The sequence below is a fragment of the Neoarius graeffei genome, chromosome 17, assembly GCF_027579695.1.
Source record: "Neoarius graeffei isolate fNeoGra1 chromosome 17, fNeoGra1.pri, whole genome shotgun sequence".
Taxonomy (NCBI): domain Eukaryota; kingdom Metazoa; phylum Chordata; class Actinopteri; order Siluriformes; family Ariidae; genus Neoarius; species Neoarius graeffei.
This window is the reverse complement of record NC_083585.1, coordinates 62,292,829-62,319,620: the sequence shown is the minus strand read 5'-3', so window position 1 is coordinate 62,319,620 and position 26,792 is coordinate 62,292,829. Positions and strand designations below refer to the sequence as shown.

Here is a 26,792-nt window from a genome sequence, read left to right as displayed (position 1 = left end):
ATACAGCAGAAGTTTGTGGCTCCTCCTCCACTTGGCCCTCTAATGGTGGAGCTGGCTGGCTGCTGGGGGTGCATTTTGCTGCTGCGGCAGTTATTCTCTGAAGTGCCTCGTCAACAGCTCTGTTGTCACTGAATGCAAGCTTTTTAAACCTAGGATCCAGTAATGTGGTTTCTGAGAGGACAGTGTTGAACTCCATACGCAGAAATTTTCGGTCCATGGCTGAACAAAGAGCCGCAACCAATTCCTTTACTTTCTGTACGGTTACTGTCAGTTGGTGTTGGGCTGTCACAGGCTGAAGACCTTTGCAAAGCAGGAGCATTTTGGAGGCTGTGACATAGCTGAAGGAGAGAAAACAGCAACTTTTAAAATTAGCCTTTTTGAAAATTATGCAGCATATTGCTTTTTCCAATTTAGTTTTGTCAATCATATGTGTTGTTTCTGCAATGTATAATAGTGACTGAATAGTAGTAGAGAAAAAACAATTGTCCAAGGTACCTGTCTGCACTTATCTCCACAGTCACCTCCTCAAATGGTTGCAGGACGGTGCAGACCTCTTTCACCAGCTCCCATTCCTCTTCACTGAACGTATCAACAGGTGCATTGATGAGGGCCAGGGTGGAGATCAAGTCAAGTTTATTTGTATAGCGCTTTTAACAATAAACATTGTCGCAAAGTAGCTTTACAGAATTTTAACGACTTAAAATATGAGCTAATTTTATTCCTAATCTATCCCCAATGAGCACGCCTGTGTCTGCAGTGGCAAAGAAAAACTCCCTCAGATGACATGAAGAAACCTCAAGAGGAACCAGACTTAAAAGGGAACTGTTCCTCATTTGGGCAACAACAGACAACATGACTATAACATTAACAGTCCTAACATAAAGTCAGCTTTGTTGATGCTATAAACCTCCCACCAACAGAAACCCGAGCACAAAACCGTTCACAACAACCACAGTCTTAAGTCAGCAAGTCAACTGCAGTCCCCAGCCACAAAAGCACCACTGCAAGAGTCCAGAGCGTCCTCCAGGCGTGACCCCCAACTGTCCACATGGGACCGCCCTCCACAGGAGCGATGCGATGAGACTCCAACCAGACACAGGGCACCAGGATGGATCAGGCAGGTCCGAGGAGCAGAAGAGGTCAGCATCTCGATCCCAGGACCGACATGTAACTCAGAGGGACAGATTTGGGGGGGGGGGGGGGGGGGGGGACTTGGCATCTGGAGATGATCGCATCATTTGTTTCAAGAATGCATTTCAACATATAAAATGTTGAGTTCCACCTGGTACCACACTCTTGTTTGGGCCTCAGTTCGGGCAACTCCATCTGGCGCTGTGTGGACTTCAGCCTCCCTGCATCTCCTGTGCTTCTGTGGAAAAAATCCACAATAGCCTTTACTTTGCCCACGGTTGTTTTCACCACCTTCAGGGAATCTCTTATCAGGTTTAATGTATGCGCTATACATGGGTGGTGGGTCCACTTCAGATTTTTTATGGCTTTGGTCATGTTTGCAGCATTATCACTCACACAGCACACCACTTTGTCCTGTACTTGCCACTCATTTACCACTCTTAATAGCTCCTCTACCAAGTTTTCTGCAGTGTGTCTGTCGGTGAACTCAAAGCAGTCCAGCAGGCAAGATGTCATCTTGTAATTTTCAATAAAGTGGCAAGTGACGGACATGAAAGAGCAGGTGGTTCTAGAGGTCCAGCAGTCAGTTGTCAGGCAAACTGGTGGAGCTTTTTTCACCCTGTCTTGCCATAATGCACGTTCTGTGTCATATAGTTTTGGGATCATTGTTAGGGACTGTTTTTCTACTGGGTAGAGTGTATGTGGGATTTAAGGCTTTGACAAAACTTTTAAAACCTTTGTCCTCCACAATGGAAAAGGGCTGGAAATCAGTGGCAATCATTTTAGCCAACTCCTCATCAATACTGTGCTGTTTGGCTGGGGTCATCTGCTTTGGTACAAACTGACATTTTGCATTGAGTTGCAGTAGGAGGGGTTATTATACTTGCACTACTAATAGCTGCTGCAGCAGTTGTTGGTTTGGGACCAGACACACCAGGGTCAGTAGACGTTGAGCCAGCTTGCCCTCTCTCCTCCAACTGCACTGTGGGATGGACAGTTCTGATGCGTCTGTGCAGGTTTGTGGTGGAACCTGCTCTTACTGTTATTTTCATTTTACAGTGAAGGCACTCTGCTCTGCTATTCCCAATATCTTTAAACTGCAGCCAGATGCTGCTTCGTTTACGGGTGTCAGTCATATTTACGTGTTTTTGCACCGCACTCGCACTGTCCTCCTCACCGCTGTCTACTGTCTCACTCACTGACGGGGACGGACAGACACTCCACCTGACTGTTGCGTCTGTCCCCCTCTCTGTTTTCACATAATGGTGTGATCCTATATCCTCACATGTGATTGGCCACAAGGCCGCCGTGCTGCCAATCAAAACAAAGTTCTGTCGTGAGCAGAGCTGAGCCACTGAGAGTGAGAGCTGAGCAGCGAAAGGAAAAAAAAAGTGGGGAGCCGGCTCTCACTCGATGGGAGTTGGCTCTTCTGTTTCACTACTGCGCATGACACATCACTAAATGATACAGTAGACTGCTTCCAGCTTGTTGGAATTATTCCTGTTTCCCAAACCATGTTAAATAGTCTCAAAACTACATCACGTGAATTATTATCCAGATGTTCCAGCATGCTATAGCTAATACCATCTTTCCCTGGGGAAGTTTGCTTTACCTTCATGATGGGTCTATTTATCTCAAATAGACTGAAGGGTAAATCTAGACCATCATCGTCCTAATGTAGTTTTCCTCACCTCAACACCTGGATTTAATGCCAGTGTATTATCCCTAGATTGTCTAGCTGTATTTGACAGATTCTCTAAGCTATGAATTTTAACAAACGTTTGTGCCAATAGCTCTGCTTTGTCTGTTTGTAACTGCTATTTTATTATTTTGGTTTAACATTGGTATTTCATACCTTCTTATACCACTCATTTGTCTGATCGTTCCCCAGACATCTGACCGCTGCGTTTCCCTGCCTATGCTATTACAGTAGTTTCTCCAGTATGTACATTTTGTTATTCTAATAGTTCTTCGAACTATTGCTTGTGCTCTTTTATACTGAATTAATGTTTCTAATGAATGATGTTTCTTTCATTGTCAAAGCTCCATTTCTTCTTTTGACAGCTTTTCTACAATTTTCATCCCATTCTCTCTGCCTCCTACTGCCTTTGGAATTGTTTCCTCTGCTGTCTGTATGATTGCTGTCACCAACTTATTATTAAACTCATCTACACCAGTAATATACTCTCTAACCAGTTCTTCACATCTTATTTTATTTAATATTTGAAATTTGTCCCAGTTGACTTCTTTGAAATTCTGCCTTGGTATCCCCATTGATATTTGGGTCCGTCTCAGAAACTGGGTACTGTGGGGGTACCCCACTAAGTATACTCACACTCAGTAAACTATCCGGTTTTGAATGGTGATGTTGGTTTTAATTTGAAATAAAATTATGAAAGAAATAATACAGATAAAATTAAATCTTTGATGTGAATACTCTTCAGAATTTGGCAAAAATTCTGCAAATTTGTGGAAAAATGGCAGTTTGATCTGGGACATGATAAATGTTTGACTACATCACATTCCCTTAAAAAGGTTGTCATCCACAGCAAAGTCTACAGTTATCACTAATTGTATTTTAAGTTGTAACTTTATCCACCTAAGGATTGGTGCGCTCACAGAATAATCATAACCGTAATAAAACATCATGCAAAATATTTGATCGCCGTTGTAACTCCATTTTCTGCAAACTGAAAACCAATACGATCGTGTGTTTTGATCTAAATGGAAAGCCTCAGGGTCAAGGTCATGACCTCAGCAAAAGTAATAACTTAAAATCACTACGCCATATAAAAATTTAGTTATAAATCTGCGATTTTGTTTTTTAAAACGAAAGCTGAGAGGTATAGAATATGTTTCTTACAGAATATGTTACAATGGTAGCTGGTCTTGTATGAATTTCTGAGCTATAAAATGAGTTGTGGTCTATTTTTTTACCGTAGTAATGTATATGTGTAAAATGATGTCACTCACTCACACCCTCACATAGATACACACACACACCCCTCTCTGAGGTCACATACAAACACACACACACACACACACACATTCGACAGACACAATAGCCGTTTAGAGAGATTATATTTTGTTATAAAAGGTGTTTGTAATATTTCATCTTTGGCGAGAAAACTGTGAATAAACAGCAGTGAAACCGATCTCTGGTTCTCTGTTTTTTTTGCGGTGTTCCGTCCCAGACGTCTGGGTGGCATGAGGGCGGGGGTCCCGAGAAGTAAGTTGACCGTTCCAACTGGATGAACCCTAACAAGCACTTCACAGTATTACAACACTGACTCATTCATCAATACATGCAAATCGAGAAAAAGCAATTCTCTCTCTATGTTTCATTTAAATGTAAGGAGCCTTCCGCGCCACTTTTATGGAGGATGAATTGTGACACGGATAATTATTTAAATAAACCTTTAAATAAATAATAAAATGTTTCATTAATTTATTAAAAGTTGAATTAAATGTATTGAAAATAAATACATAAATAATTAATTTAATCCCGATTTATATCATATATATATATATATATATATATATATATATATATATATATATCTTTCTCTTGCTATTTAATTAATTATTGCATTCTGTTTATTTAATTATTTCATTGCCCTGTGTTCCACCACATCATGAAATAATTAAATCTGTCAACCTCACCCATCAAAGTCTGTGGGCGTATCCTAACACCTGATTGGTTGCCCTGCATATCAAGTCTTGGCAGATCGATTGTAGAGATGATGATCACTGCCTGTACAGAACACACTGGGAAACAAAACTATTGCAATACACTGGGTGGCGCTGTTCGTTTCGCCAGAGCACTCGTGGACACACAATCTAGCGTCGCGTGTTGGCACCAAAAACAGACAGTGGGATGCTGTGCTGCAGGGGCGTGTTTAGCCTCTTTTTGGGGGTGCTCAAGCACCCCCAAAAACGAGCTCAGCACCCCCTAGCTCAGCACCCTCAAAAACACTGCTTTTGGACGTAATTTTCAGAAATAAGTGCCCTTGCGCACTGCGCAATGAATGTGTGCGCGGGCGTGTGTGTGTTCTTGAATTCATGTTCCGTGATAGTTCTATGAGCAGTAAAATCCCTCTCCTCCTTGCGTCCCCTCTGATTGGGTTGCCTGTCCGCGCGAGTGCTTGCTACGACATGGTGTTTTTTTTTTTTTTTTTTACTGGATTCCACGCCGATGAGGAACTCGAAGTAGCACCTGAGTATTACTGGCATAGCGAGATGTGAAGGTACGGACTGGAGTTACAATTGTTAAACACAACACAATAATATGCATAATGCAATATTGATGTTCCCTGGTCTATGAACAGAATGATAAAAACGACATTTATCATCCATATCGAGATACTTTTGTGCAGAGCTGTACAAGTGCTACGGTGCTAGACCACCGTGTGTTAGTCAATTTTATTTAATGTAACATAGCGTTTACGTTTGCTTATCATTTATATATTTATATTTATATATTTATCATAAATAACATCATAATAATTAGCAAATTAATCAAAACAGACACTGAAACGTACATGCACGAAGCAAACAATTAAACAAATGACTATCAAAAGAACACGACCAAAATATAACAAATATAACAAAAAATATAAACTAATGTAAACTAATGTAAAATCATAATAATACACACTATTATTACACAATACACAAAAACACATTAATTAACAATTACCACTGTTCAAAATGAATAGCTCCAACATTACAAATGCAGTAGTAGGTCTTGTTTAGTTAAAAATATAACGTAAATAATGTCAGTGGTCGTAAATGTGTAGATATCATAGTTTATTGGGTCAGCTTCTGTTAAAACATTGCATAAGTCTAGTCTTCTTGTCTAGTTAAGTCTAGTCTAAATGCGGAATAAACGTAGAAACACTGTCGTTCAAGCCAGGTGCCTCTGTCAGCTCTGGGGGCTAAGCACCCCCAAAGATCAGATGCTAGAATCGCCCCTGCTGTGCTGTGTTGTTAAACTGTGCATATGAAAACGGAAGAAAATGCGCAAAAGTTGCCCAGAGCTTCTGAGGGAAGCAGCCAGTTTAATAGAAGAAGCCCTACGATGTCCTCCAGCTGTGTCCGGAACATCCTCACATGACCCTGCTGCCGCGCCACGAACACCCGTTCAGGGTAAGCTAATTAATGTTCTGTTAGACAGGTGCACTAGTAATCATTAAGGATTCAAGACACATGTCAATTTGGATTAAGACTTTAAAAATAAATTAGCCTGGCTCATTATGGGTAATAGTTGTTGCCGATGTGTAAATGGTATGGGCAATTTGTTGGTAGGCCAATGGTTTAGATGGGAGCTAGTTTGCTAATCTGTAAAAATACGTTAGCCAGCGGCCACGGTTAAAGATAGAGGCGTACGCACTTATAGCTCAGTGGGCGTACGGCTTGACGTTAATTTGTATTCAAAAACTGCTCCCATAATGTTGGTATTCGATTTTATTTTTTGAGAGGTGGTTGCGAAGCTGATATTGCTCTGTGTTATAGACCCTTTTCAGTCACGTGACCTTCGTAAACGTGACCGCCATTTTTGACATGTAGTGGACTTCGGCTCAAATCAGTTTGAATGCGAGGAAGGCGACAAACGAAAAACATAAAAGAAAAAGGAGCGAGATGCAGAAAACACCTTCACTATCCAGCGACGTAGGGCATTTACAGGGTGAGCAGAGGGAGAGGTATTTGCAAAAATTGAGGTTAGCAGGCTTAGAGAACGACGTTTACCTGCTTCCACCAGGATTATTCACTGACGTACGGAAGTACACGAAGCCCTCGTCTTTAACTGACTTCGGCCCACATGATCTGTATACCTATGTCGTTAAAAACCCATCGCCATACACATACACGCCAACGTCCGAGGTTCCGGAGCGCGCTCTGGCTTGCTCCAGGAGTGCTCCGGCCGAGGTTCCCCTCAAATTAAGCAGCGCGCGCCGGCTTGCTCCCGGAGTGCTCCGGCCGAGGTTCCCCTCAAATTAAGCAGCGCGCGCCGGCTTGCTCCAGGAGTGTTCCGGCCGAGGTTACGGAGCGCGCTCCGGCTTAATTTAAGGGGAACCTCGGCCGGAGCACTCCTGGAGCAAGCCGGCGCGCGCTGCTTAATTTGAGGGGAACCTCGGCCGGAGCACTCCGGGAGCAAGCCGGCGCGCGCTGCTTAATTTGAAGGGGAGCAAGCCGGAGCACTCTCCGGAACCTCGGACGTTGGTTCCGGCAGCTATTTATACTGGATCCGGTGTAAATAGCTGCCGGATCATAATTACAGTAAACTAGTAAATACAGTAAAGGAAAAACTTGAGACTGAAAGGTTTTAACAGTCATCCAAATGACTGAACGTAAACATTGCTACAGTAACATACCAGCTACTTGTTGACATTAGCTCGTCAACAATAGCTACTACAGAAGAACAAAGAGGTTACAATGGGTTATTTTAACCTATTTGGTTACACACTCGCCACCACAGAATGTTAACAGCAATGTAATGCCTTTTCTGGCTAATTTTATTCGTCTTACCTCCAACAAAGTGGTCACTACACAAGCGCTGGTATGCTGGTATCTTTCCTGTTAATGGCCGCTATCCATCTTCTCTGTCGGGATCCGATAAAATGATAACCCTTGCCTTGTTTGTTGATGGTTATTACATCCAGGTGCACAACAATATAGTGGCATGATGGAAGTCTTGCTGAAAGTAAAAACTTTCTTTGCTGCCGTTCCTCAATGCTGGCTGTGGTAAACTACTGGTAGTACATGTCCAAAATGGCGGCCGCGTTTGTCGTGACGTCACGTGAAAAGGGTCTATAGCCGAAGTAGCGAGACTATTTGCGCCTTACGCCAGAACAAGCATGGCAAGACGACCAGGAGTCCAAGCTACTCCTAGAAGAAATTACAGCTACACACACATGTTCTGCTGTGTGGCTGACCACCGGACCGACACAGTCCCGAGCGTAGGAATGAAAGCAGACCTTCTCGCCGCAGGACTGGGAGAGCAGAGAGTGACATTTTCAGGTTAGTAGGCCTAATTGCGAGAGGTTTTTTTTTTTCCTGTATGCTGCAGTTAACCGGTCATTTAGTGTAATCTCCAAAATGACTCAACATTCCTACTGCCTAGCTTTGGGGGATGAGCCAATAACTTGGTTTTTGGATATCCATTTCTATGTAGTCTTTTTTTCTAATACAGGGAATCCCCGTGATCCTATGGTTATAACGAATAAACTGATGGAAGTTTATCCAAAGCTGCAAGAAGGAGGAGGCTTTGAACTTCTTAAAATTACAGGACCAACTCGCAGCCGAAGTCTTGCATTACTGCCATGTCCCAGCACAGGATACACCTTAGCCTTTTTGAAGGATCCATCAACGATGATTGGACAGGCCACACTCTACATATGTCCACTACAACAGGATCTACCCTTAGACTGTGTAAGTTTATTTACAGAGACTTTCAAGCTCAGTGGTGTATTTTATTTATTGAAATTATTGATCAAAAGTCGTTTGTTGTTCAGGAGAGGCCATGTCATACATCTGGTCCTGCCATACCTTGCATCACTTGTCAGAAGGTTATTTTTTCTGAGATGAAGTGTCACAGATTGACCTGCAATGACTATGTATTTTCTGAAACGTACCATATTTGCTTAAAGAAAATGTCTCTTGAGTGTTTAACAAAAAATGAGGTAGTATGACGCTTCTATATTTAATTTTTGTTAACTTTTAGGGCACCAATGCAGGATTCAGAGAGAGATCAAGAGGGAGGCCCAAAAGAAGATAATGGAGAGACCCCAGTCAGTGATGTTGAAGTGCCTGGACCATCGGTTGAGAATGCAGTAAAACCAGTAGTAATTGACTTGGAGGAGTGTGATTACAATGAAACAGACAATGGTTAGTGACATAACAATGGACTGCTAGGAGATTGGAAATGTAAAAAAGTAAATAGGAAATATTGATTGACAACATAATGCTATTTTTCTCACATAATGGCTTTGTAAAATACAATACATCTTAGCATTTCAGACTTAAAGTTACTGAAAAAAGTCATTACAATTTGGGACACAACCTTAAAAATCACATCTTGCTTTATTTGGCCCTCAATGTATATTACAGCTTAAAATATGTAGCCGGTCAGAATGCTGCTTTGCTTGCTTTCTCTCTGTCTTAACATGCCTATCAATATTAGATATCCTTTTAATTCTCTCGATTGTTTTTTAGATGGGAAACTTATTAAAGAGCCAGCTCGAGCAGCTAAAGTTTTTAAAGAGAATCTTCTAAGGGAGCATGCCAATGGGGAAACACTTAAGATGAAGATGGATGTTCGAGACTCAGAAGAGGAGCGGGAACAACAGCTTCTGTCATTCTACAAGCAGCAGCAGAAGTGGGCATGTCCACTCAACTGTACTCTTGCTGGTAGGTATTAGTTTGTCAGGGTTGTGTTCTAAAATAAAGGACAAATTAAGTAACTAATACATAGTCTGTAACATAAATACATTAAAAGTAGAGTGTGTAATTAAAGTAGTTTATTTCCAGAATTTATGCTGCCGATTCACAAGTTTGGACTATGGAACTATGAACTATGGCTTGGAAATTTACAAATAAATTTAAAAATGTGTATGAGTGAAAATGGGGTCTCAGTCACTGTGCTTTTATGAGTATATTTCACTTTCTCAGGTGATGCTGCTGTTGGAGAGGGAGTGATCAGGTTCTTCATGACAACAATAATATCCAAACTCCAGTTTGGATTCAGTCTAGGGCTTGGTAAGTTTCCTACTGTTTTGCTGGATAATATGGTGTTATGTTTAATTTAAGTAATTAATAATTGCTGTGATTTCTGCTTTGCTGGTACTTGACAGGAGGAATAGGCCGAACACTATTATTTGAGGGAGAACCTGACCATCTTGTACCAGCAGCATCAGAGGCACTCATTGAAAGCAACCTCTTCAGGGTTGCAGGTAGGCTGTTGGCCCACAGCTTTCTGCATGATGGCCCCCTTGTCACAGGGTTAAGTCCTGCTGTGATTCATGTGCTTTTCAATGGAGACCCCGAAGTGGCAACGGTTGTTATTGAAGACTGCCCTGATCTACACATCAGGAATATCATAAAACTGGTAAGCATACAAATTGACATGCTTTTTTTTTGTGGAAATAACGTTTAAGCATGGATTCTAGCTTGATAAAGAAGAACTTACACCTGAAGAGAAGGACACTATTTCAGCTCTCTGCATGTCCTGGGACCTCCCAGCAGTCACAAGAACAAACAGGAGATGGCTGCAAAACAAACTTCTCCTCCATGCAGTGAGTTCCTCCTTGATAAGCTGTTGAATTATATAGTTGCTGTTGTGAAGTTTGTGAAGTCTTATGGCTTATGTTAACACTGGCAGACACATACCATGCGTGCAGTAAATAAGTGGTGAAAATCATGCTAAACTTGTTTAAAAGGAGGCTGAATACTTTTGCATGCAGTCCTCTTTTTTTGTAGATCAAGTTTAATATGAAATGGCATTTTTAAGTTCAAGGGTATGAATGTTCATGTAAACCTCTACATCTGATATTGTGAATGAGCGTTATGATAAACCTTTAAAAAGTTATTTGTCAACTGTTCATTATTAACTATTATATAGTGGCTCATTGTGTGATTGTAAACAAGTTACCTACTGAGTGTTGCCAACATCCTTAATAGTTGAGTTGTGAATTAGGTCTGTAATATGGGTTATGTCTGTCTCTTAGGTCATTGGTAGGATTACACGGCAGATAAAACAACTGAGAAAGGGCCTTAAAGACGTAATGCTCTGGCCGCTTCTCTCCTCAAGGCCAGATGTGGTCCAACTGATGTTCCCCAGAATGTCCGAAATTGAGTTCACACCCCAGGTGAGTCAGTTTTTTGTTTACTTGATTAATTTATGCTCCATGTATGTGCATGCTGAGTGACGGCCCCAAAGTATGACTTCATGTGGTACAGTAGACAAATCTTTTCAACATGTCATCATGACGAGGCGTAAATATACACGCCATCCTGACCGTCCAATCTCGTGTTGTCTCTACGCGTTAAGTCGTGAATGTCAACGCCTTTTCACACCGTGTTTCAGCCACCATGATTACAGCTCCACCCTCTCCGTAACGAGTCGCAAGTGCTGATAGAAGAAAGGTAAGCAGTTGAGTCCCTGTGTAGGTCATTAATTAACTAAATCAATTTGGTAAAGCGCGTTGTGGCAACACGATTTACCGGCACATGGATTGGTGTGTTATACAGACGCAAATTCGTGAGAACAGTCTCTGTACTCTGGGTTGAAAAACATTCGAACGGTGAGGGGAGGGAAAAAGACATTTTTATGACCGTGTAGATTTTTAGGTACCACAAAAACTGTGTCGCTGTGAAATGTTTGTGTTCTTTTAGATAATCCTACAGAAAATCACTTGGCCTGTGGAGGAGGACAGTGATGAGGACTTTGACCTGGAGAGCACGTGCCGAATCACAGGGTTCCTGAGAACGTTCGTGGAAGCTGGTATAGAACGCTTTATTTGGCGAATGTATTGTACACTTTACATTTTGTTCGTTCGTCTCATGGATATTCTAATAGATGAATATGAACATACAGTGGCAAAAGTATTCATACCCCTTTAAATTTGTCAACATTTTGCCCAAATCGCATCCATAAACATAGTTTGGCACAATCACTGGAAGTAAATGGCTCCATTAGCATCAAGCCAAGTGTCCACTTGAGGGAATTGAGTATCACTTTTGCACGCTGCTGAATTTTACATTCATTTTGAAGTGCTTTATAAATAAATTTGATGTTTTATTTGGCCCCATAGACTTCCATTGCAATGTTAAATATGGCTATACTGTCACATTTTGCAAACACAGAAAAAAAAATTTCATATTTTACGAGGGGTTGACTAAAGATAAACAATATCTTGGAATAAGGTGGACACATATGCTGTTTCAGCACTGCACATTAAAGATCAGCAGGCTTTTTAGATCATGGTGATGCAAGATTTTTTTTTTTTTATTACATCTCAATTTCTGTTAGGTAGTGGCCACTCACATTTACTTTGCCCTGAAGCCATTTGAACCAATGTGCTGGTATGCTTTGGCTGACTGTCCATTTAGAAGACCATTAGGTGAAAATTTTTACCATTAAGCCAATTTTACCATTTAACTTCTAAAGACAACTATTTACTGAGAGAAACTGGGACTGAATATTTTTGCATGCACAAATATAAATTTGCTTTCACTTCATGATTTAGTCCTTCGCATAAACTTTCTGTTGATGTGGCAACATCTGAACATTCAGCATCTGAAGGGGTATAAGTACTTATGCAAGCCATTCTATGTGTTAATCCCATGTATTAATTTTGGCTTCATCAGGTACCCTGTCTCAATTGGTGAGGTTCTGGATTGGTTGGGAGAGGCTTCCTGCTGAATTAAGGGTGGAGATTTCAGGCAGGACCCTTCCCACCTCTGCCACCTGCTTCGAAACACTCAAGCTGCCACGTCATTTCACAACATACAGTGACTTTGAAAAAGCACTTACCTCTGCCATAAATACTGCAGACACAGGATTTGGACTAGTTTAATTGTTTGTACTGTTTTAAAGCGGTCATTGCATGCAGTAATCCATGTCAGCTCATCTCACTTAAGTTCAAAGGTGTTAAATCGTGTTTACATTTTTCCGAAACCCTGAAGTTGTTAAAGAAAAGATGCAGTAGTTCAGGAGTGTGTGTGCATTTGTGTGACTGTCTTCAAAGCGTTTTTTAAACATTAAATGAAAGCAGTAAAACTAGTATTTTTGTCTTTACAGCATGTGAATTTTGTGCCGGTGTAACATGCTGAATAAACCTGAAGTTCTTCTGTCAGTTTGTGTCAAGAAATTACTCATTTATCAATATACCTACAGCGAGACTGACAGTATGCAATCTTCATAGGGCCACTCCGACTGGAGGAAAGAGGAAAAGACACAGCACAGTGCAATCTCTTTACCACTCTGAGGGGAGAGAAGCCTCCCTTGGGGTTTATTGTAGCAAATCATGTGGTTATACAAAAGTTGGCAAAAACAACTCATTAATAAAAAGATACAGTGTGACATATGTAAGGAGTCACAGACAGTCAAGGCCACAGACATGATCCCAGACAGAATGTTTTCTCCTCTCATGCGCACCTGGCCTCACAAACAGGACACAGATATGTGTCCTGATAATGACTGAACATAATGCAAAGCATTTAACTATATTTTCTTTAACATTATGTCATCATTCTTGACACAACTTCAACGGTTTCAACATAACATTGTATTGCATCAGATGCAGATAATCCTACATGTGGCAAAATGGCAAGTTCTTCCTCTGTGAGCTCACGTGCCAACTGAACCTCAGGGACTGACACCATGCCTCCATCCAGACGGTGTGGTCCATTCCAGTCGATTCCATAGGCATCATAAACCTGAAAATCGGAGAAGCATGATCAGTATTGAACTTACAACTAATTTGACATGGCTCTGAGGAAGACGACAGTCGTACGTCGAAACATGTCAGGTAAACAAACCTAAAAACTAGATGTCTGATAAAGAAAAAAAAAAAAACCTAACTATAATTTGACATGGCATTGCACAAGTTAATTAAAATGTTAGGTCACCAAGTTGGGAAGAAATTGAAAGTTGGATCATTCTCCTTTTGTTAAAAAAGTTATGCATACTGTGCACCAGGTAAACTGAATTAATCATGAGTTATTTAGGAAACAATTTGAAGTAGATTTCTTTAACCTGTGTAGGATCCTCCATAGGGCCTTGCTCTCTGTATCGTATCCAGAGTTGCTGAGGTGACTGATTCCTTTCGGTTCTGAGACCATGGAAGTTCCAGGCATCTCTGAAACTGTTGAGGCTGTGCTGAATGACAGGAAGGAAGGTGTGGTGCAGTGCAAAAAGATGGACCTCGCTATCCGGATTCAGTATTCCCTGACCTTCCAGTGAAGTAAAGATCTGGTAGAAGAGGTCCAGTGTGTGTTCATAAACATCCCTCCACATCCTCTTAATCCTGTGTTCAGTAAAATAAGAAAATCAATGTTTTAAGACATTTTAGAGTCTCCTTACTACACAACCGCTCAAAAGTTATAGAACACATTACAGTATCACAAAAGTGAGTACACCCCTCACATTTCTGCTGATGATCTATAATGTTTCATGGGGCAGCACTGAAGAAATGATAACTTTCACAGTTTGCTGAAGACCAACAGACTGAGGACATGGATTACTGGAACCATCTCCTGTGGTCTTCTTGGGAAGTAAAGTTCACAGAAGGAAACATGAATGTCAACATGTATTGTTAGATAGTGAAGCAGAGCACGACCCTCTCCCCCCATGTTTCAGTGTCCGGGCAAGTGTCATATTGCTGGAAAGCTTAGATTCTACTCCTTGAAAACATATTCTCACTCATCAATGGCAGAGCTGTGGAGACTGAAAAGCAAAGTTCAATGAACTGAATAATCTGGAATTTCAATGAAAGCACTAGGAAAAAGTGTGGTTCACTAACGTTTGACCAGTAGTATGTATGTACTGTATGTGTTTATTTATTGAAACTATTTATTTACCGCTGATTGTGGACACTTCTTCCAGTGATGTGTGAATTCCTGTCGGCACCTCTACTTCTGATCATAAATTCTGCGACATCTGCATTCTCTCCCCCTTTATCAGACCGTACCCTTGACGGCAGTCCATACTGCTCAACAGCAGTCATGAAGCTCCGTAAGACCGTACTGGCTCCATTATTGCCAGCCACAGTGAGGTAGACCACAAGACGACTGAATCCGTCCACCCCTCCATGGATAACAAATCTCCACCTGTGAAGCAGTTGTAAACGCAAAAAGATGTCTGTAAATGAAGTGTTTATGTTGCTTTAAGACAAGCAATTCTTGTATAGTCAAATAGCCCTTGTTAAGAGTCATTGCACCATCAAAGTGTTTTTGGTTAATAATAAAGTTATAATGATAACATTATGGCATAACTGCCATTGACTCCAATCAGCAAAAATGGTCAAGCTACTGAAGGCTTATATAGGCCCTAATGGTGATTAGATTGATAAGATGACAAAAAAGACATAAAAATGTTAAAATAATTTGATTAGTTTCCACTTTCTTCATGTTCAAAGGAGTGAGGATCTTCACAGACATTTTCTTCTTGTGAAATTCTACCCTTGATATTGAAATAAACAGGTGGCCCATTTTAACTAATCGCATACATTTTCACCTGAGATTAAAATGTGTTCATTTATAAATACACACTGCTCAAAAAAATAAAGGGAACACAGAAACAACACAGTGCAACACAATGTCAATCATACTTCATACATACATCTGAATTTAGCCTGTCCAGTTAGGAAGTGACACTGATTGTGAATCCATTTTGCCTACTGTTGTGCAAATTCAACAGGCAACAAATACAAAGGAGAGGCAATATCCAAAACGCGCCCTAACAGCAAAATGGATTCACAATCAGTGTTGCTTCCTAACTGGACAGGTTGATTGAGAAGTATGATTGACTTTGTATTGCACTGTGATTTTTCGATGTTCCCTTTATATTTTGAGCAGACACATGACTTTAAAATCACAGAAGGGTAGATTATAAATGACTTTTGACAACAAATTCAATTTATGGTTATTCACTCCTGAGACTTTACGACAAAAGAGGCTCATTTCACTTAATGTTGTTACTACTAATATGACTGACCTGATGAGCTTATGATTCCCATCTATATGCCACAAGGAATTCGGGCCAGGTACAGAATACTGCCTTCGCCTTGACACACGCAGCCTTAAACGTCTCATGTGAACTCCTTCTGCATTGACTCTGCGTAGAGATTCTAGTACTCTTGAGCCTGGACGGAGATAAAGTATAGGCTAAAATCTTTGGACGACATGAATGAATGACAATTTTCACAGACAGTATAGCGACTGGCAACCTCCTTAAAAACTCCTGTTCTGGTCATATTAATATGCTCACTTGGAACATGCACACCTCTTGCATTTAGATGACCACGCATGAGCTTGTACCCGGTGTTTGGGTGTCTTCTGTGGATGTCAATAACCATGCGGTCCAACTCAGCATCGTCCACAGTTGAATAAAGGTCTTGCTTTCTGCACAAACAAAACATCAACTGCAATGGTCCTCGTCTAAACTCCAAACATTGTTGCAATTTCACTTGCTGGTATTCCACTAAGAACCTGCTGCTCAAGAACTGTAGTTGGAATATCAAATACGAAATTCCCCGATCCTTCTGGGTGGTGTAGAGGCCTGGTTGTACTGCGAGCTAAGCGATGGCGTACTTCTTCTAAATTTTCTGCCACTCTCCTGCAAAAGTCGCGGTCGGAAAGTGCGGAAACAACTCCAATAGCTTCGGTCAACTCTTCAATTTCATTTATTGCGTTGTCCGACTCCATCGTTCCTGCTTCCACACTGTCTGCTAGGCTGTAAATACTATTTATCAAATTTTGAAACATTTAATTTGAGTCATCCGTACCCGCCATGTTTTCGGACATCATCATCATCATCATGCGGTCTGCTGCAAACGGGTTGGTTGTCAGACACATGGCACAGCCGCATTACAGAACTGCACATGGTCAGACATGCAGAGTGCAGACCAAAGCAATCGATTACTCCAGATTGGCGTTAGTCCCGCCCACTGACTTTGATGGGTGAGGTTGACAGATTTAATTATTTCATGATGTGCCGGAACACACAGGCAATGAAATAATTAAATAAACAGAATGCAATAATTAATTAAATAGCGATATAAATATATATATTTACATGAAATAAATCGGGATTAAATTAATTATTTATACATTTATTTTCAATTTTAAACATTTATCTCATCTCATCTCATTATCTCTAGCCGCTTTATCCTGTTCTACAGGGTCGCAGGCAAGCTGGAGCCTATCCCAGCTGACTACGGGTGAAAGGCGGGGTTCACCCTGGACAAGTCGCCAGGTCATCACAGGGCTGACACATAGACACAGACAACCATTCACACTCACATTCACACCTACGGTCAATTTAGAGTCACCAGTTAACCTAACCTGCATGTCTTTGGACTGTGGGGGAAACCGGAGCACCCGGAGGAAACCCACGCGGACACGGGGAGAACATGCAAACTCCACATAGAAAGGCCCTCGCCGGCCACGGGGGCGGGGCTCGAACCCAGACCTTCTTGCTGTGAGGCGACAGCGCTAACCACTACACCACCGTGCCGCCCGTTTTAAACATTTAATTCAACTTTTATTAAATTAATGAAACATTTTATTATTTATTTAAGGGTTTATTTAAATAATTATCCGTGTCACAATTCATCCTCCATAGGTAGGAATGCCGACACTTGTTGCTCCACGGAGTTGCTGCCCAGTTCATCAGATTCTCCCTCCCTTGTCACTGCTTTTGCATCTGACCCGGGTTTAATCCTCCACTCAAAGGGAATGGATATTGATTGCAGCTAGTGATGTGTCATGCGCAAAAGCTTTGTAGTGAATCAGAAGAGCCGACTCCCATCGAGTGAGAGCCGACTCAACACTTTTTTTCCCTTTCTCTGCTCAGCTCTCACTCTCAGTGGCTCAGCTCTGCTCACGGCAGAACTCTGTTTTGATTGGCAGCATGGCGGCCTTGTGGCCAATCACATGTGAGGATATAGGATCATACCATTATGTGAAAACAGAGAGGGGGACAGACGCGACAGTCAGGTGGAGCGTCTGTCCGTCCCCGTCAGTGAGTGAGACAGTAGACAGTGGTGAGGAGGACAGCGCGAGTGCGGCGCAAAAACACGTAAATATGACCGACACCCGTAAACGAAGCAGCATCTGGCTGCAGTTTAAAGATATTGGGAATTGAGGTATTTCACCCACGTGACCAAGTCACGTGACGCAGCCATTTTGGACGGCACGCTTAGGTCCTTCAGTGCAAGGCGGTATGAGATGGTGGAGACCTTTGCACATTTTAACAAGAAAGTAAGCTGTGATTCGTGTTAAATTGGATCTGTCTTTTATCACAAACACTGTACCCAGCCTTGGTATGGAGCCCTGTTTATTTATTTCTGTGTCCCGTTTCTTTCTAGCCTTTGTTATTGCGTTTTATGTCTGATGTCTGCTACATGCAACCCTAGACAAATTAACACTGTCTTGTTTCACTGCTCAGATGGGTTAACAAACACTGACCCATTTACTTTTTGCTATATATTTTATCAAAATTGCGTTAACTGATAAACTAACCTGAAATGAAATGATCACTGCAAAGTCTGGAGTACTCTGGCTCCCAGTCCTGTCTCTTCACAGCTGCAATCCATTTGGCCCTCTTGTCTGGGTCAGCAGGAAACCGATAGTGATGTGTCAGTCGCGAACGATCCGGTTCAAAGAGCCGGCTCTTTGAAGTGAATGACGGGAGCCGGCTCTTCGGTGGGAGCTGAGTTGGGGAGCCGAATTAGTTTTTTGTCCTTAGGTGCCTCAGAGAGAGACTTTCACAAAAAAAGTTGCTGTCCGATTGCGTCTTTGTGTTGTCTATTGGTGCGTTCATGTGCTATGGGAATTATGGTAAATACCAAACACCGACATGGAAAGCACACATGAACGCCTCCTCTTGTGGTATTTTCCACTGGGCAACTCGTAGAAAATTTTGATACATGAGTTGCCGAGATGAGATGAACTTTAACCTTTTCAACATGGCGGCGAGCGGTACAAGACTAGCTTATGAACCAAGAAAGAAGTGGTTTTCACCTACGGAAAGCAGACTCTCACCTTTTAAACGAGTCATGTTATGTATATTATATTATTATAATATGTATATTTTAGCCTAATACAAAATATTCTGTGGCTGTCCAAAGAACGCCAACAATGATCTAGATACTGGCTACTCTCATTGTGGCTACAGCCAAATTTCCAAAAACTGCGTGGCATTCAGTGTGTTAAGAAAATCTCTACTTGTCATGATCAGGAAATATTCAGCATTATTTACCTTTTGACTTTTGATAACTCATATTCCTGCTGCAGCTGATGAACAAGGCAATCTATAATTGTTTTAGCCAAATAACAGGCCTGATTCTGAATCTGGTCCACCATCTTTAATTTGTCAACAACAACAAAAGCATGTGAACACAACACACTGGTAAATACCACTTCCCAACTGGAAAATATCATCTTCCCATAGCACATGAATGCAGCATATTACCATTCAAAGGAAAAAAAGTAGCATGGTGTACGCCTACTTTTTTTGGTTGATGTCATTCACAGCTGCGAAAATACGAAAATTGGTGTAATGCTTAAAGCTGTGGAGCGCAGGGGAGAGGAGTCTGTAAGGCACCTGAGGAGGGGAAAATCAGCTGTGTATTTTATATTGGTAATATAACACAGTTTTGCATTATGTTTGTGAGAAAATAATTTATTAATTGGTAAGTAAGTTTTATTTCTATAGCTAGAACATTGTTACACTGCTATACTTTACGAAGCTTTACAATGGCTACAAAAACTAAAAAATAAAATGGAAAACATCCTATTGATAAAATATAAATAATGTAATTAATTAACTAGTTAATTGCAGCAATTAAATCAAAAATAAAATCTCAGGAGCCATTTGGGAGCCGAAAGAGCCGGCTCCTTATAGTAAGAAGAGCCAAAAAAGCCGAAATTCCCATCACTAGAAGCCGGTAAAAGGAGCGTCCTGCACGCTGTCCCTGTCAGTTGTGGCAGCCCACAGCACAACAAGCAAACACCATGGTTATTTATAGAGTGCTTACTGACAAATTAATCTATTCTAGGTGTCTGTAACACGTTTTTTTTTTCAAGCTGGTTCTCCCTGTCTGTCTGCAGCGTTAGTATGTAGCTTGACGTTCAAAATGGCGGACACCGGGGCGTCACGTGACCCTGTGACGTCAGGTGAAATACCTCAATGGCAGAGCAGAGTGCCTTCACTATAAAATGAAAATAACAGTATGAGCAGGTTCCACCACAAACCTGCACAGACGCATCAGAACTGTCCATCCCACAGTGCAGTTGGAGGAGAGAGGGCAAGCTGGCTCAACGTCTACTGACCCTGGTGTGTCTGGTCCCAAACCAACAACTGCTGCAGCAGCTTGTCCAGGGTGAACCCCGCCTTCCGCCCGTAGTCAGCTGGGATAGGCTCCAGCTTGCCTGCGACCCTGTAGAACAGGATAAAGCGGCTAGAGATAATGAGATGAGATAACAACATCACGCTTTCACGCTAACACATTTAACACGCTTTAAAATAATTATGCTATATTACACTTTATAGAAATATATTATACTAAAATATACTTTAAGTGAAAGTTATGTGCAATTTCTAAAGTGTACTTAGTGTACTAATTTCTAAAGTGTACTATAATACAAAGTACACTTTAATTTGACTAATTAAGCATATATTAGTGCATATAAAGTCATATACTTAAAGTATACAAAATATACTTTAAGTTGTTCCACTTTAGCACATAAAAGTACACTAAATACACTTCAAGTTGCACTTTTCTACAATTTAATTACAATTAAAATATATTTAGTACAAAATTAGTTGTTCCAAAATAGCATGCCTCAAGTTAACTAATCATAAACACACTTGAAGTATATTGATGATTAGTGCGGCTTCAAGTACACAAAAGTATCCTAAATTTTAGTACACTTAGCACATTTATTTTTCACCACGGTAAACAATGGAAAATAAAATACCATTTTGGCAAAAATGTTGGCATCCATTAATTTATTGTATTAAGTAAAAAAATAATGTAAAGTGCACACAGTCCTGTGAATCCTATGAAGATTATCTCTTCATAGAATTCAAAGGCAAACCCATGTGTCTGGTTTGCTTAGAAACCATAGCAGTCATGAAAGATTTCAACTTAAGTCGCCACTACAACACCTTGCACAAAGTTAAATATGAGAAGTACACTGGAGCTGCAAGGGCCGCTGTCGTAGCTGACCTCAAATCAAAAGTAAACCAACAACAGCAACTTTTCACCAGAGCCACAACTACACAGGAATCAGCACTCAAAGCCTCTTATGCTGTTTCGCTTGAGCTTGCCAAAGCAAAGAAGCCATTGTCAGATGGGGAAATTGTCAAGGTGTGCACCGTGGAAATGGCTAAAGCTTTTGGTGACGATAAGATGGTTAAACACTTTGAAACGGTCTCTTTGTCCCGACGCACAGTGACGCGCAGAATTTTTGACATTCACGATCATGTCGAAATTAAGCTGAGAAAAGTCATGCATGACTGCAAGTACTTCTCTTTGGCTTTGGATGAGAGTACAGATGTGATGGATGTTAGCCAGCTACTGATTTTTACGAGAACTATTGACAGTTCATTTGAAGTGCACGAGGAGCTATTACAATTGGTTTCTCTGCATGATACGACTAATGGCCCTTTTCCACTACCCTTTTTCAGCTCACTTCAGCCCGACACGGCTCGCGTTTCGACTACCAAAGAACAGCACGACTCGGCTCGCTTCAGCCCCGCTTAGCCCCTAAAACTCGCACCGTTTTGGAGTGGGGCTGAAGCGAGCCAAAGTGAGCCGAGTGAGGCTGGGGGCGTGAGCAGACACTCCCCTGTGCACTGATTGGTGAGGAGGAGTGTCCTCACATGCAAACACATGCCCCGCGAGCACGCTGGGATCTGTAAACACCGTAAACCCGGAAGAAGAATAATTACGAATTACGAGAATTTCTGAAGCCTTATGCGCCTCGCCTCATCTATACGCTCTTGCCAGTATCTGTTGGCGTTGTCGGTGACAACAAGCCACAGCACCAAGACCAGCAACACTAATGACTCCATGTTTATTGTTTACTATTCGGGTCGTGAGACTACCGCTTAAAAGCTCACTGATGTCACTGTTTGCGCTGCTTAACGACATCACGTGACGTCCACCCACTTTCGCTAACTCCACCCAATGTGTCCACCCACTTCCAGCCAGCACGGTTCAGCGCGGTTGTAGTCGAAATGCAACTCCAACAGCCCCGCTCAGCTCGACTCAGCCCATCTCAGCACGGCACGGCTCGGCCCGACTCAGCCGCATTTGTAGTGGAAAAGCGGCATAAGGGCACTGATATATTCAGCGCCGTTGACGGTGTTGCAAGTGGATATGGTGGCTTTGACAAGCTGTCAACTGTTGTTACGGATGGCGCACCCGTGATGCAGGGAAGACACGGAGGTTTCGCAGGGCTCCTCCGACAGAGCAGGGTAAACTGCCCTATACTGCACTGTATCATACATCAGGTGAGTAGCCTCATATTAACTGTGAGATGTAGGCCTGAGTTTGACATGGCAGGACAAAAATATTTTTTTAACATGCCATGCATTTTATCTCTCCAGGACGCCCTCTGCGCGAAGACACTGAACTTTAGCCACGTTCTGGATTTAGTGACCAAAGTAACAAATCTCATCGGGGGGGAACAGGTCCCTTTGTCACAGGAGGTTCATTGCCTTTTTGGATGAAGTGGACGCTGCGTATGGGGATTTACAAATGCACGCTGAGATCAGATGGATGAGTCGAGGGAAGTGTCTGGAGCGTTTTTTTGTGCTGCGCTCTGAACTACCAGTGTTCTTGGAGAAGAGTATTAGTTGTGATACAAGCGCCTACTGCAGAAAACTCAAAGACACACAGTTTATTTGCGACATGGCCTTTCTGACAGACATCACCTCGCATCTCAACCACTTTAACACACACTTGCAGAGGAGAAACCAAACTGTTTGCGATCTGTATGCACACACAACCGCATTCCAGCGTAAACTCGACCTGTTCATAGAAGGATTTTCTTCTCATCGTCCAAATTTGGCACGCTTTCCTGCTTGTGAGGAGATGCGAAAAGATAACCCCAGGTGCGAGAAACTACTTCAGAAGTATCGGGCCGACATCGAAAAATTGCAGGAGCAGTTTAACGATCGTTTCCAAGATTTTCATGTGATGAAACCACGAATTGCGCTATTCACGGACCCCGTCTCTGCTGCTGTCAGCGAGCAACCATCAGAACTGCAGCTCGAACTCTGCGAGTTGCAGTCAGATCCGTATTTTCAAGCAAAGCGCAATGAGAGGGGAGTTTCATTTTGGAGACTGCTACCAGAGGCACGTTTTCCACTCCTCAGACATTTTGCTCCGTCGATGGCCAGCATGTTTGGGAGCACTTACATTTGTGAGAGAGCAGCTTTTCAACAATGAAGCACATTAAGTCAAAAGACAAGAACAGATTCACGGATGATACTCTTTTTCATTTGATGCGGATTGGATGCACAAAGATTGACACTGATATCCAGTCTATTGTGCGCCAGCAGGCAAAACCACAAGTATCCCATTAAGTTGCACTTAATGTTGGGCCGCTGTTTTTTTTTTTTTTTTTTTTTTTTTTTTTTAAGTTTTGTGCCTCATTGAATGTGAGCCCTTTGCACTTTGTTTCTTTTAAAACAAACTTGTGTTTGTCGTTTAACAAGACAAGCATTATGTTAAAAATGCATTTCAGTGTGGAAAATATTAAATAAATGTATGTTGGTTCAATAAACATACAGACATAAGAATATACAAATATTTTGTTCTTATTTAAAATTCTTTTGTAACTTCTCTCATATCTGATTAGTTGAAGTGCACGGTCATGTGGGCCTCTGATGGTGATGATGAAAAATTGTGGCCCTCTTTATCATGCAAGTTGCCCATCCCTGCTGTAAACATAACACACTTTCAGTAACAGAATTTAAGCCTACATAAACACTGACTCGCACATGCTGCTTCTCTTGAACGGAAACACGGAAGTAAGCAGTGTTGCCAGATACTGCTGACGTTTTCCAGGCCAAAATATGTTCAAAACCCGCCAAAATACACTTGAAACCGCCCAATCTGGCAACACTGGAAGTAAGGCGGAAGGTAGTTTGTCGACGTCACCTCAAGACGACGCCAACGATTGGTCAAATTTGCGGGAAAGTTGCGGTGATTGGATATAATTGCAACACTGCCCTGAATTTGCTTTGAAGTTGCAAATCGCAACATCATGAAATCCTGGAGGGTCTGATTTTCTGATGTAAGATTTCGTCACTTTTAATACCCGCCGGGAGGACCCGACAACTACCTCGGCAGTTTCCGCCATGCATCTCCCAGAATTCAATGCGGCACAACAAACATGGCTCCCGAGAAGAGGATTGTTTCTTCGGGGCAAGAGTCCGACAAAAACGCCAAGAAAACAAGGACGATTTTGTCGTATCTCGGCAAAACCGGCAGCCAGCGTGACTCCAACAACAACAGCGACGGATCGCGCGTCCGCAAGGGTGACAAAAATGAAGATGGTCGCTGTTATAGTTGGATGGATATATATTGGTAAATTGTATAGGTTTGTATATATTGTATTGTTGAATCATGCAAAATTATACTGATATTATATCCCTTTTGAAGACAGCAACAGTATTTTACCTTTATTCATAGATACTTTTGAATATTTTGTTTTCTCATACCAAGCTACATTAATACATGTTCTATTTTTTTTTACTAGTGCTGTGTTGCCTGTGGTGCAGACTAGCACAAAGTAAAACAGTTTCCCTGTAAGACAAAGCTCATCGGTTCAGTTCTGTAGCTCTCAGTAGTTCTGTAGCTCTCAGTTCTGCCATGATTAGTTTGTACCCAGTTCTCTGTTGTTAGTTTAGAGCAGTGAAGCCGCTGCAGTAGTTCTCACTTCAGTTCATGACCTTGCACTTTAGAAGCCAGGCAAACACAATGAACCCAAACATCTTTCCATTTGCCAGTTGGGTTTTATTCCTTAATGGCATCAATTCTTTGCATCATCGTAAGATGTAACAGAGTGTAGAATTGAAACCTTGCTTTCAATTTAAAACTACAGGTTGCAGATGCGAACACTGTGAATGAAGTACATTCTGGGTAACAATCTATTGTTCAAGCTAGAAACTTAATCTTGACAAAATGTAACATGACGTGTAACATGAAAATGAATGTTTTGTTTCTTGAGGAACAGCTGTGTTCTATTTTTTATTGTGGTGATACCTTTATTAGTATGTTGTGTGGAAGGATAATGTGTGGGTGTGATAACTAGTACATTTATGAATTAGTTGGTATACTTCAAGTTGTAGTAGCCCGTAGTGTCAGGGCGAGGGGGATGAAGGACCTGTGGAGGTATCATGGAATGGTAACTTTGCTGCAGAGAAGGATCTGTGAAGACTGAAATTAAAAATAGTGAGAGAATAAAGAATTACAGTAATACTATGAGTTGTAAAACTAGATATGATGTAAATATAGGCATTATTAGGTTAAGAGTGTAGTATGGAGGCTTGTGTATTTGCAGAAAATATTTCCAAATTGCAGAACAAAATTGACATTCTGCAATATTGCAGAACACTGGAAAAAAGTATTTCGACCACTGCATTCATACACTTTACAGTAGATTAGAGTCGAACAGAATAGCTGAGCCAAAATAATTGGGGATCTTTTTTAATGGGCCCCGACTCATTACAAGTATGAATAGGTGGGCCTTAGAGTAGAAAAGGTTGAGAACCCCTGATCTAGAGCATGTACTGTACAGAATACCCACAATGCCCATCTGATATTTATAGAGAACACAAGGTAGGGTGATTTCTTCTGCCACTTCCAGTTCCACTATTAAAGCTGGCACTTAATTAATACAAAGAGTCAGGTTTGTTTGAGCAGGGGCGTTGGTAAATAGTGCTGGACTCTGGCCCTTTAGAACCGCAGCTACTTTTAAAGAACTTTCCCTCAAGCATGTAATAAGACTGAAATAGTGTAAATGCATAGGATGTTTTGATGTTCTTATTGCTTTTACCCCAAAACACCATTACGTACAAAGTATTTGCTGAAAGCCTGTGAGCAAGCAGAGATTGGCTTGGATACTCTTTTATTTGAATCGGGTGAGGCCGTGATTTGTTTGCTAAAATGACTGTTTGCACTGTTGTCAATAATAGAGTTAACCAGTGAGCTTTGTAGGAAGCTAGAAGATTAGACATGCTGGGTTTCATGTAAAAATGCTGTCTTTTAAAACAATCAAATAATATTAGTTGCACGATGCCATCAAAGTGAGTCCCTATACCGTTTGGTATGTGAAGTTTGTCCTGCCATGTCCTGATAGTCAGGCTGCTAAATCAGGAACAGTGGAGTCAGTCAGTGTTTTAAAAGTATCACCAATTTCATATTTCATATCACTCAGCCCTAGTTTTAGATGTTTGTGTTTGTAATTTGGTTTTGGACAGAATACATGGAAATATTTATTACTTATTCATTTTCAGCATCTGCTTTATCCTGGTCAGGGTCACAACTAGGAGTATTTTAGCTTAGCCAGTCAACCTCACAGTATTATTGCTTTGGGAACTGAAATAAAATTGGAAAATAGAATATTATTCGTGACTCTGCTGTATGCCATTTCACGAGACTCTTAGGCTACATTCACATTACAAGCCTCATTGTTCAATTCCGTTTTTCTGCTCAGATTGGATTTGCCTATCTTGACGGTTCACATTCATATTTACAAGTGACCTCTATCTAATTGTAATGTGAATGTATCAGTCCTCCAGAACAGCACGCATTCACACAATAATATGTTTTTCCTTGAGTCATATGTGTCACCAACATGTTTGTGAGACAACTCATGGTATTAAAACTGACTGAATGGATGCACCAGTGGCTCGTGTA

The 26,792-nt window shown here is 41.4% G+C and overlaps 1 protein-coding gene across 2 annotated transcripts; it reads right to left on the bottom strand.

Moving 5' to 3' along the window:
- Positions 1-14,168: 14,168 nt before the first annotated feature.
- On the bottom strand, positions 14,169-16,275 carry LOC132864796 (uncharacterized). 2 transcript variants are annotated; one of them, XM_060898214.1, is made up of 4 exons: positions 16,121-16,275; positions 15,848-15,995; positions 14,713-14,961; positions 14,169-14,398 (listed from the first exon to the last, which is right to left on the bottom strand). In XM_060898214.1, the coding sequence occupies exons 1-4, from the start codon at positions 16,269-16,271 to the stop codon at positions 14,335-14,337; spliced, it is 612 nt and encodes a 203-aa protein (XP_060754197.1). In that variant the 5' UTR covers positions 16,272-16,275; the 3' UTR covers positions 14,169-14,334. The 2 variants fall into 2 exon arrangements, with proteins under 2 accessions (XP_060754197.1, XP_060754198.1); XM_060898215.1 differs by having other exon boundaries at positions 16,136-16,275.
- Positions 16,276-26,792: the final 10,517 nt, after the last annotated feature.

Bases quoted from the DNA above. Each gene is read 5' to 3' on its own strand.
- LOC132864796 (XM_060898214.1), bottom strand. From the start codon at position 16,271: ATGTTTTGTTTGTGCAGAAAGCAAGACCTTTATTCAACTGTGGACGAT. The intron at 15,996-16,120 runs GTGAGCATATTA...ATCTCCGTCCAG, and splicing joins AAGAGGTGTGCATGTTCCAA to GCTCAAGAGTACTAGAATCT. The intron at 14,962-15,847 runs GTCAGTCATATT...ACTGCTTCACAG, and splicing joins GGGAATCATAAGCTCATCAG to GTGGAGATTTGTTATCCATG.